At 43.8% G+C, this 12,355-nt stretch overlaps 1 protein-coding gene across 1 annotated transcript; it reads right to left on the bottom strand.

Moving 5' to 3' along the window:
• Positions 1-9,328: 9,328 nt before the first annotated feature.
• Positions 9,329-12,170, bottom strand: HOXA5 (homeobox A5). The gene is made up of 2 exons (XM_051808359.1): positions 11,378-12,170; positions 9,329-10,423 (listed from the first exon to the last, which is right to left on the bottom strand). Exons 1-2 carry the CDS (start codon positions 11,937-11,939, stop codon positions 10,173-10,175), a joined length of 813 nt encoding a protein of 270 aa, XP_051664319.1. The 5' UTR covers positions 11,940-12,170; the 3' UTR covers positions 9,329-10,172.
• Positions 12,171-12,355: the final 185 nt, after the last annotated feature.

The following is a 12,355-nucleotide window of genomic DNA, read 5'->3' as shown; positions in this document are numbered from 1 at the left end:
TCGTATCGATTTATATTTTATTCACAGACACACAGGCACGCACATTGCATGCGACTTGTAATATGTTAGAACATTTCCAGCACTTGGGTATACTGGGGTACTTATCTAAACAATCACTCATTTCCTCCTACTATCGAATGTCTAATTTGTAAAGAGAGTTAAAACACATTTACTTACTCGTTTTCAACAGCACATCTATGGAATTCTTTAACTGGGGTAATAGATAAGTTTCTCTATTTACTCTGCGTGGAGAGGAAATGCGGTTACACACACGCGGTTACACACAGAGACAGCAGCAACTGTTCAACAACACATATTTGACAGAAAAGGGGAGATCGTTTTATTTATATTAAAACGACAAGAATAACAAAACAACAGCAACCCATGTTCTGGAAGAATAAAGCTCCCATCTACATGGCTATAAAAAGTAAAAGATTGCCAAAAGCCACCACGACCAGCGAACAATTCCCGGCGTAAAGAGACACATGCACACATACAGACGCATACGCACAAATACCTGCCGGGCAGCACCAGATGAATTACACTGGGGTATCGTAAATATTATCCTCGGCATAACTCCTGAGGCACTATGGCCGGAGCACTACAGCGGGCTGCCGTGTTCCCACGCCATGGTAAAGCAAAACGAAAAATGTTGTCTCGGTTTATAGGCTCAGCGCTTTATCGGGAGAGTTGACCGGCCTCTGCTTCGTATTATTTACTGTGATTAGATCTCAAAGTTTCACTGCACCTCTTTCTACAGCGGGTCTCTGGCGCTCGGCTACAGAAAGAAGGACTCAATTTTGTATACGAGTGTAAATCTGCAAGGTGACCTGAGCTGCTCAGCTCAAGTCTGTTTTTTCGTGTGGCTCTATTAGTCTGCGAAGATGTGCTGAGGCAGGACCTCCAAAAGGCCTGTTCCATGTCTTTGTGGTTTTGTTATCATAAACAAGAACCCAGCCAAGACCACCAAGTGTTATCTTGCACACGGCCATTTCGACATTTTACTGCAAGATTTATGGCTGTAATAAACAATCTCAGAAACCCTTTTTTTCCCCGGTACTTCCTTTTAACAAACTTGTACCATCACCCTAAGCTCTCAAAAAAAGAAAAGGATCGGATAAAATAGGCCAGCTCCCTTATTTTTCCAGAAGGACTAAAGGCTCGATTTCACTGAAGAAGGAGACTTTAATCGATTAATAAAGAAGCGAGAGTTTCCTGGCCGAGTCTGGCCGAGGAAGAGAAGGAATTAATTCTGGACGCATCAGAATTGAGTTGAGAGGGAGAGAATAAATTTTCATGCACCAAGAAGAGGCAACCTCATACATACCCAAAGAGGGGGAAAAGGGGATCCCTCTTTTTCTGGTGAAACAGACAAGCATTCCTGCTACCCTCCACATATGCGGATAAACCGTAATTTCCACGAAAGATAAAATAATAATAATAACAGCAATAATAGCAAAAGTGGTAGTAATAATAGTAATCATAATAATAATAATTCAAGTCAACCTCTCGTCGTGCCCGGCCATCCTCCACCGAGAACAGTAGGAGGAGGAAGAATCACACTAGCAGCCTGACTTGACTTTGATTTGAACCATTTTGAATATATTTAGCCCCAGCTTTCCCCTCTTGAATACGAGGCTGTCCCAAGTTTCAAAGTGACCGAAAAGTGACACCGTGTGCATTTTGTTTCTTATTAATCTTACACATTGACAGTCTTTGTTAAATAACAAGGCGTGCCCTTCACCAGGCGACATTTTCATATTTGTTAGACGCGGTGACCTGAAGTTCACCTCGGCCTTGGACTTAGTTTTTCTAAAAGGTCTATAACAGTGTCTTTTAGATAGCAGGGTGCTTTGCCCAGGTCACTACTTCTAAGGAAAAATAAGAAAAAAATCGCGGGAAAATGTAAACGTTATGGAATGTATCGACTGTATTCCTTTCTTTGTTCCTGGGAATGATACAGTCTCGAGGCTGCCCTGCCTTCGCGGACGGGAGCGCTCCTTCCCGATGGGCTCTACCAGGTCAATGTTGGGAGTTTTGCCCCAAGTTCAGCATTTGGTAAAAGCGGTGGCTTTTCTGGCACGCAGACTCCTCTTAACAACGGGATGGTTGGCGGGATTTGCTCATTCTGTCCTGGCGCACTTAAATAAACACACGTAAAATGTGATTTGTGCACGGATTTTTAAATGAATGGTCTTTTGAGCAGACCTTCCACGCCAGAGAGCAGTGTGCTAAAGGCAGAGTGTGAAAGGACAGAAAGAGTTCGCCTCAAAATATTAACTGTTCTGTTCTAGCCTGTTACCTTTTTTTTTTTTTTTAAATTGGGGGTGGGAGTGGGGAACAATTTAAACAATAATTCAAAAGAGTCGATATTTACGGAAGTCGCTGTTTCAACTTATTTGAAATTATTATAATTGATATTTTTATTCTAAACCAGATTTTAAATATGGAATCCGGGATGCTAATTGTTTTAGTGAGGAAGTAAATGGATTTCTGTCACCTACTCTTGAGTAAGCCGGTTATAGTAACAGCTTTCATTCTGGGTATATCAAAGACGCATTGTTATTCTTGGAAACAATTCGCCTGCTATTCTCTAACAAAATAGATATTTGGCTACGGTTTTTAGCTTGTTATCAGGCTTCACTCTTACACCAAATAAATAGCCTCGATGTGAAAGGTTATATACTATCTCCAGCGCGGGCAGGCTCCCCAAACGTGCAGTGCCAGGGCTCTCTACAAGTGAGCAGCAGCAACAACTTCTGAGCAGCGTCTCCACGCCGATCAAATACTTGCATTACATACTTTCCAGGCTTCAGCAGGTACTTCAGGCAAAATCTCCAATAAACACTTTGGCTAATCTGATATCTAGCCTCTCGCGTACTTGTTCCCAAGAAAGTTCGCCTGTCACGATCCAGCTGTGTCTCTGGCAAATAATTCACGAGTACCAGTTACAGAGAGGCCGGGGTAGGCTCCTGCCTTGGGGGTGGGAAGGCAGCAATGCGTGGTTGGGAGTGAGGTGCGCTCTTTCTCGGACTTCCTCGTCGCGCTGTCCCCTCCTCCACACCTTACATATCTGATTATGCCTATTTGGGAATACCCTTTCCCTCTTCCATCCACCCCACAGCCTCAAAATTTCAAGCTGAGTCCTGTCTTCAGGTATTTCGTCCAAAATGAAGTTGCCTAAGCAATATTGGCCAGTTCTCCCCGCAGACACGTCTGACCAAGGAGTAAAGCTTTTACACAGAGACCGCATTGGGAACAAAAAATCCCAGCAGTGTGGGAATAAATCTCTGTGCTAAGAAATTCCACTAAACTTTTTCTTGAAGGAGTGGAGAGGGGTGGGTGGAGGGAGAATTAACAACACTTCCTACTCCCCATTTCGCTGGGAATTGCCGCCTCGGATAATTCCAGAAGGCTGTGAGAACCCTTCAAATCTCGGAGCAGCGCAGGGCGCCAGCTTCTCCGTAACATTTTCCATTGGTATCATAACAGGGCTCCACCGCTCCGCTTTTTAAACGAGCTCCTTCGGACCAAACATATAACCTATATTATCTCCAGCATGTCCTGTTTAAGCACAGTTTAGCCATTGCTACAGAAATGAGAGCAAAAACAAAGACGCGACTAGGATCGATATACGCCTTAATAGCTTCGCTCCTATCTTATCTTCCTGCCATTTTGCAAAGTGAGAAGGCTTAACGTTAAACCTCTTAAATCAGGTTATTATATAATAAACAAAGGTGAAGCATTTTGCTACCTGAGTCTTGGAAGAAGCAGCGTCAGTGGCTGCTGTGGGGGTAACACGCGTATTTACCTGCCACGACTGAACCCGAGATATTCAGACACAAATGCGGCCGATAATTCAAGATGAAATACAACGTGTATTACTCTTGAAAAGAGGAATTTTCTATCCTTTCCTCGGTAATTGAGGTCATTCAGCCAGTAGGGTTCACCTGGAGTCCATACTGTGATACACACGTAACTCAAAGCTATTTTATCTTTTGTGCTGATAGTCAAGATCTCGGCTATAACATTGACATCAAACTCTGTCTGGGCGAATGACTAAGAGTGGTGCAAAACGTAAACTTTTGACCCTCAACTTTTTGACCTGCAGTTGTAACGCCCTTAACCACAAAGATATACAAAAGCTATGCAGCTTCTTCTAGGAGTAAGAGAGTCGCACTGTTTGTTTCAATACTTCTGCTGTTTCCCCCAGCTTTCTAAGGGGGCTTTATTTTTTCTTCTTGCTTTTGAGAAATCGGATACTTTTGCGTTTTTAATTTTTTTTCCTTAATCTCGCGGTTTTGCAAAGTGCTGTTAGATCAGTTTGCACAGCCTTTCGGCAGCGTTGGAGGGAAGCCTGTTACTCAAAGGCGCTATATGGTTACAGTTGCAGGTGAAATGCTGGGTAAGTTCTGGGCGTGAGGTTGGAAGGAATGTAGCGACGAGCGTTGGGGGGAAAGCTGCAGCTCTCTGCTGAAGGGTCTTAGTCATTTCTCCTTGATTTAAACATAAAGAAACAACTCTAATTGTTTGCGAAGCCTTGTCTAGGCAAACGAGTTGACTGTGAACTTGGTCTAAAGCGAGCTCTGCTGGTGATTCCTAGGGTGTGCAGATTTATCTTTTCTGCATTTACTTAACCTGGCAGTGAACTGCACGGGCTGCCATTTATTATCCAGAGACAGACTTCACCTCAAGCAAGGACTGTTCCACAAAATTGCAATAATTACCCAATAACCTTCATCGCAAATATTATTATTGAAAAGACATTTTTGGGGGGGAGGGGATATAGGAAAGATTCTTTTTGCATGCTATAAAGCAAAATTCATGCAAATTTTACACGCTCTCTGTGTCAGATTTGATAGCGTTTGTGCGTGTAGCTACAGGAACATGTGACTGGGGTGGTCCATGAGTATCTGCCTTCCAGAGAGACATTAGTGGGGATGCTTTAATTTGAAGGGGATAATATTTTCAAAGATGATCAGACATCTGTGGGAGCCCTGGTTTTGTGCTCTGGCTAGCAACTCTAGTCTCAAATCGGGAAGATTTTGAGGGCAGGAAAGAGAAAGAACTAAGAAAGCCAAGCGATAACTTGGTCAGGAGATTTACTTATGTCCGCGTTTCATGCCTTAAGTCTGTATATGCGGGGCGGGAAAAAACATTGCTCTAGGATCCAGGGTTTGAAATCGAAACCTCCTGATCCGCCCCTCGTGATCTGTTCCATTCAATTTCCCATGAAGCAGTTTGCAAACCCCTCTGTTGTCACCCTTCCACAGATACACACTTATTAAATGTAAGGAAATGGCAGAATAATAATTTCTCTGTAATGTTCTACAATTAGGGCGTTTGCATGGTTTAGACAAGACTGCAGAGCTGTAATTTACGGATGACTTTCCATTGGATTGTTATACTTCTGGTTTAGAGAAAGTTATGTCTTGCAAAGTCACCAGTTAACGCACATTAAGAGAGCTACCTAATCTTTAATTGGCCTTACGCTTAGACATGAGACACTACACGCAAGTATTTCTTTCAAAGGATTAGGCAAGCTATATTTCAAATCACAGAACGCAACTTGCCACGCCTAAGGTAGAACAAATTCCCACGCATTAATCCTCCAAATACAGCAGAAAAATAACGTGTGCAGTTAAGACCTCTCTCCTGATTCCCAGCGATAATTCCCCATGACATTTTCCCTCGGAAAACAATTCGGACCTGGGACTATTTTCATAGAGTTCGGCAGTCTGAGCTCGTTTGAATTTTAAATTTCAAAGCGGACTAGGAAATCTTTATGCATTTCTGGATTTGAATGGTTTCAACTGTGCTTCTTAGGACAGGGCAGGGCCAGAAATACGGTGAAGTTGTCATTTCTATCTAACTTTCTTTTGTTGTTAGTGTTTCTTGCAGTATGGGTGGGTTTGTATGCTTCTGGGCTTGGGGATATTTTTCTTCTCCATAGTTCTTGAATCTCTGTACATTGCTTTCCGTGGAATAGGCTCCAAAAGCCACAACCAGAAATGTAGAAAACACATAGTAGCAAATATTTTCACTCTAAACAATTAAAAGTTACAGTCTACGGTGGAAGCCAGCATCCTAAAATATTAGCTGAACGGATGTGCGTGTGTGTTTGTATATTCACCAGCTAATTCAAATAATGCAGTGTTGTTGAATACTGAGTAATTGTGAGCTGTTTGTGTCTAGTATCATTCCCACCTACAAGCAAATAATTTTCCTAGCAAAAGGACCCACAAATAAATGAAGTTCAAACTTTTAAAGGTTTTTCATGCCTTGCCTCAAACTATAAAATTTTATGACATATAGTATAACGCAATGCACACCTATCATATATAACTTTCTGGTATTCCTATTGATGAAAATGTGACAGCTAGTGTGCTATAAAATCTCCAGCTGTTTATAACGGAAATGATTTTCAAATGTGCATTTGGATATGTTCTTTTAAAGCCTTTCCCATTTTTTTAATATAAAATATATGCAGATGTGTTTGTTTAGTGTTCATAGGAAGGATAGACAGACACAAAGGCTTCAGACTCCATTTATCTTACACAAGGGGTGACTTTACATATTAAATATTTGTAAAACTGAGATCTTTGAGGTGAACCTACCTTATATACTACCATTTCTTTGAAGTTAAAGACAAATTAAAAATAGGAATCAGACAGCAACATGCAGACCTTGCAGAGGTACACAACAACCTTACCCTCCTGTGCCCCTGTGCCTTTCTCTCATTTTTGCTTGCAGTAGCAAAACCAGCCTAAACCACAATATTCAAGCGGAATAGCACTAGCAAAATAAAACAAAGCCCATCTCTCACATCATACCATGCTGTTCTTTTGCAAACCGAACTTTATGACACATAAAGGAAAACAATGCAATGTCCTGAATCAATGTTACTCCAAACACTGGAGTAACTGAGCAGAGAAAGAGATACCCACAGTTGGTTTGAAGATAGAGAGAGAGAGAGAGAGGGGGAGAAAGAGAGATAGATATATAGATATATACAGAGAGAGAGAGAGAGACTGTAGGCAATTCTCAAATCTCTTCCCTAGCCCCCAACTAGTCAGTTTGCACCCCCCTGAGATCACTCGCCAAAGTAACAGCTCTGAGGATAAGGATCAGGCCTTAATGTTACCCAGAGAAAGACAGAGTTCCTTTCACCCTTTCATTCAAGTCCTGGAAATTCAAAGACTAAAGTTAAATCCGGCCATAAAGTTTATTGCTGAGTAATCACACTCTAGTGAGAACAGTCCACTTAAATAAAAAGAATGTTGAAGTAAACATGCAGCTGGGGCCTACCCCACAATGGCAGCCAGCAATATAAGGCAAAAAGAGAGAGAGCAGAGCTAGGGAGATATTTACAATCTTCAATAAACCAAGCCCGTATTTCATAATTTGCAGCACTCTAATGACCTGTAGTCTCTTGTATTAATGCTACAAGTTACAGTCAATTGGTTTGCTTTAAAAAAAAGTCACAGGGACATGTATATGTATACACACGTACACACCCTTTGTATATGTAACTACACCAATATTAGACACATCTATGCATTTGCACGGCTTTACACAGGCATATAGACCGATAGGTACATGCAAGCACACATGCATGTAATTTAAATATATTTATACAATTGTATATAGGGTCAGGAAAAAGTTACAGCAATGTTATAAATGCGCATCCATAAAACACAGTACGCACTCATAGATGGACATAGACATGTAGTTAAAGCTTTCTGCACAACCCAATGCAGAAAATATGTATCTAAGCACTCCAGTACAGTCTGTGCCATTTTAATACTATCTCTGATGTGCAACATATTTCACCAATCCAAGGATTATTACCATATCATCACGCCTCCAACTCTATCATGCCTGCATAAGATACAGCCCAGATAATATCAAGCCCCATCTATTTTGTTTCCCCCTTTTTTTAATCGCCTTCAGTAACTACTCTTTGCTAAACAAAACCTCTCCAAACTTGGAGAGTCTATCGGAGCAAAGGAAGTAATTATCTTCTGTGGTAGTCAAAGTGATTAAAGCTAGGCCCCAAAATCCATCTCTGCCAAAGTCGCTTATTGTGGTTTACTTTGATTTGATCGTTAAAATAGAGAGCTAGCTGCTGCGAGTGAAGGGATGGGGGGGGAATTTGCAGGCAACCTGGATCATTAGTGGTTGATCCTGCCTCTCTGGCTCGGTGGGACCATCCTGAAAAGCTCCAGGCAGAAAGGAAGGGAAAGAGAAAGAGAAAGAAAGAGAGGCGAGAGGCAGCGAGAACGAGCGGGAGCCTCGGCTTCCTCACTGTACAAATAAACTTTAAGGAACTTGTGCACAAAACTTACCTTTGACTTGCAAGGAGCCATTTTTCATATAGTACTGAGAACTTGTGGTTTGGATACTTCTGTCCCTAAACCTGACAATTTGAATGGCCAGGAGGCACACGTAGCCTGCAAAAGAGTCAAATGAAGTCCAGCGTCAGTGAGATTATATGTTATGTGGTATATAATGTTGGATGTCAACTCCCCAAAACCATAAAACTTACTTTAATGGCACCACGTGACTTTTTATAGCCAGTGAGCCTATCTGTCTGTGCTATGGATGATTTTACGATCTAATTCATAGACAAAACCCTATTCATTTGGCACCCAAATGTCATATAGCCGGAACTGGGGCTTATAAAGTTTACTGTTTTATAACTTTTAAGGGAAGGCATCAATGTAACCAGTCAGTAAATGTGCAAATCTTTAGTTGCTCTTAGAAGCTCAGAAGAGTTAACCATTCAAGCTCTGATGGGGTAAGTAACATTACGTTTATAGCAAACTAATTGTAGCAAAGAAAATCAAAAATCTTTAAAGGGTGAAGAGTGGGAATGTGGCTAGAGAGGGTTACTGATAGACGCAGAGGGCTCAGACGTGGCTGTCCTGCAAATATACTAAATGAAACCACAGGAGAAATTCTAGAGCGATGCAAACACGCCTTGGCATTAGCAGTGTTTTAACAAAGCACATGTTTTTTGGTTTTTGTTTTTTTTTTTTTTTTTTAACCATCAGCAAACAGCTAACAGTTGATTCACTCACAAAGAGTGTTGATTGTGGTCCTGCGATGCAGCTTTCCACCTAGGGAGAAACCAGTAAGGAAGAACTTACGGTCAAACTTTCAATTAAAAATACTGGTAGCGGACAATTGCAGCATCCACCATCTGCAACGTGCAGCAGGAGCCAGGTAAAATATTATTACAAACTCTGCACGGGCTATTTTTTTTTTTTCAGAGGCAAATCTGGAAGCACAACTTCTTGCTTTGCACAAACCAGATCACGAAAACTTTACAATAGAAAGTTTATTTTTTTTGTTGATTTCCAGTCAGGTTTTTTTAAAAACAAATAATAATAATAATAATAAAAAAAAAGCTGATCACAGTTTGCTCAAACAGCCAGACTTTGACTATAATTGTAACTTTGTTCACAAAAAACATACATCACAGAAGCTGCGCTTAATAAGAGCCACTTCTAAGAGTTCGTGCAAAGAGTCATATACAAAGGCACAGCAAGGACATACTGCTTGGAATCACAGTTTTCGTCACAGATTCACTATTCACTACACGCAGGACAAATTCAGTTGATTTCATCATTTCACCTCTACAACAGCATTAATTACACAGGAATTATATAGGTAGTTTGAATAAAAATATTTTTAACAGCTTGGAGCTATACAGACATTAACACTTGACCACACATGCACAGTTAAGCAGGTTGAGTGCAACACATAACATTTGTACTAAACCGGGGGAGGGTTTCTTTCTCTCTCTCCTTTTTTTTTTTTTAACTTCCCTTTTTTTTTCCTTTTTGTTCTTTTTTGTTCAGTTTTGTTTTGTTTTAACAGTTACTTCAAGTAACACAGCTCGCTTCATATAAATAAGTTAAAACATCTATTATTTTTTTCAAGACAAAGCCATTCAAGACAAAGAAATGTACGATAAAAGCAGATCTACTTATACACGCGAGAGAATGGTAATAAACAGGCTCATGATTAAAAGATGAATAAGGGCGACAAGAACAGGGTTTCTTCACAGAAGTAACACAAGGAAGTTTTAGAAAGTCAACTTAGTACTGACATGAGACGACGCAGGGTCAGCTAATACTGCTCAGTACTTTTAATTGATCAAACGCTTAGGGACGGAATGCCCCTCCTGCAGCTGCCATGCTCATACTTTTCAGCTTATTATCCTTTTTCCATTTCATTCTCCTGTTTTGGAACCAGATCTTTATTTGTCTCTCTGAGAGGCAAAGAGCATGTGCTATTTCAATCCTTCTTCTGCGGGTCAGGTATCTATTGAAGTGAAATTCCTTTTCGAGCTCCAAGGTCTGATAGCGGGTGTAAGCAGTCCGAGCTCTTTTCCCTTCTGGTCCCCCTATGTTGTCTGGAAGAGAAAAGTACATGATTTAGATTCTCAGCAGCCACTCGGAGCCTTCGTGTCTCATTGCAGCTACCAGCGACCAGGACCGTTATTCTCAGTCCTGCTTGGTTTTGTTTCTGCTTTGGATAAACGCTCAACAAGTTTCCCCCTCCAGCCCCTCTAAGGAAAGGCTTGGGGGAGGGGGATTTGGTAGTCTCGGTAAGTTTTTGCTTGGATTTGTGGTTCGATTTTTTAAAATTGAATTTTTTCCTTCCCCCTCCCCCCCCGAAGGTTAATTCCCCCCACGCCTCCCCCAGATAAGCTGCTTTGGAAGATGTCTCTGCTGCTAGCTAGGTTTTCAGAGCTGGGAGAGCAAAGCTTTCAGCCCTTTCCCACGGCTGAGCTGGGGAAGGCTCTGGGAGGCAGCGAACTCCCGGCCGCTCTCCCAGCAGCGAGGGCAGGGCAGGTACCCGGGGCTGAAAGTTGCCTCACTTCCCCGCGCCCCTCAAGCTCTATCCCCCGAGTTTGGGGCGACTCGCCCTTCCCCCAGCCCCCCCGGCTTCCCAGCATTGAAAACTGCCCTTCTCGCCCTCTCCTATTCTCTATTTAATATGTCTCAGCAAAATAAATGGGGTCAGCCGCGCTGTTCCCTCTGGAAGATCCCCCATCCAGAGGAGAGCCGGGAGCAGCCTCTGCTCCCGATCCCCCTTCGGCAAGGCGCCTTCTGCTCCCCCGCCGGCGCTGGGAGCCAGACGGGTTGTGGGTTTGGGGCCGGGAGGTTTTTTTCCTTTCGGGGGGACTCGCCCAGAGAAGGGAGCGTGCTTCCCTGCGAGCAGAGTTGTGGCGTGTGCGGAGACTGCCCGCTCTCACGCCCTCCTCTCCCTCTCTCCCCGACCTTGCTCGGCGCAGCCACCCGGTTTACATTAAATCCTCCTTTTCCTCCAGAGAAATAAAGAAAGAACAGGGTATTTGCTTTACCATGACTTATGTGCAGTTTTCGCATCCAAGGGTAGATCTGGGGCTGTGAAGGCTGGGCTGTGCTTTGGTCGGTCGGGGCACTTGCCTGCTCGCTGCTTGCTGGAGTGTCTTCTTCAGTCCCAGACGAGGTGCCAACCCCGTCTCTGCTGATGTGCGTGTTGCTGCTGGAATTGGACGAAGTGCTGGTGGAGTTGGCGAGGGAGTTTTTCACCCCGTGGTGACTCTCGCTGACAGGCGAACCGGCCACGGCGGTGCAGGGCAGAGGGTCAGGGGGAGGCGAGTGAGAAGACGTCGCGGGCTGGTTGTACCTGGGCTCTGTCGAGGCAGAGGTGGTGTTGGCCGGGTAACTGCGGGGTCTCTCATTGGCACCAAAGTGGGTGGAAGCAGAGCGCCCGACGCTGAGGTCCATGCCATTGTAGCCGTATCCGTACCTGCCGGAGTGCATGCTGGCGGAGTCCCTGTATTGCTCGCTCACCGAGCTGTGATCTCCATAATTATGTAACTGGTAGTCCGGGCCATTTGGATAGCGACCGCAAAATGAGTTTACAAAATAAGAGCTCATTTGTTTTTTGATATGTGTGCTTGATTTGTGGCTCTTGGTCGTTTTGTGCGTCTATAGCACCCTTGCACAATTTATGATGAATTATGGAAATGACTGGGACATGTACTTGGTTCCCTCCTACGTAGGCACCCAAATATGGGGTACGGCTTCACATCACGTGCTTTTGTTGTCCAGTCGTAAATCCTGCCTGATGACCTCTAGAGGTAAACTCGTGCACTGGTGGGGGAGCTGGGAGGGCGCGGGCGGCCCGGGGCGCGCCGCCCGTGCGCGCCGCCGCCGCCGCCGCCCGCCCGTCCGCCGGCCTCCAGCGCCACCCGCTGGCGGCGCGGGGGATGGCGGCGGCTCCGCGGGGTCGGCCCGGGGTGACGGCCCCCGACGGCGGCGCGGAGCAGAGCGGAGAGGCGCGGAGCGGAGCG

The sequence above is a fragment of the Manacus candei genome, unplaced genomic scaffold, assembly GCF_025592945.1.
Source record: "Manacus candei isolate 608988 ecotype Guabito, Panama unplaced genomic scaffold, ASM2559294v1 h1tg000072l, whole genome shotgun sequence".
Taxonomy (NCBI): domain Eukaryota; kingdom Metazoa; phylum Chordata; class Aves; order Passeriformes; family Pipridae; genus Manacus; species Manacus candei.
Note: the sequence above shows the minus strand (reverse complement) of the source record. Positions and strands in the feature narration are given on the sequence as shown.

What these genes read in the sequence shown, in the direction of transcription:
- HOXA5 (XM_051808359.1), bottom strand. Translation starts at nt 11,939, where the DNA reads ATGAGCTCTTATTTTGTAAACTCATTTTGCGGTCGCTATCCAAATGGC. An exon ending in AAAACTGCACATAAGTCATG is followed by an intron (nt 10,424 to 11,377) that starts GTAAAGCAAATA and finishes TTTCTCTTCCAG; the next exon opens with ACAACATAGGGGGACCAGAA.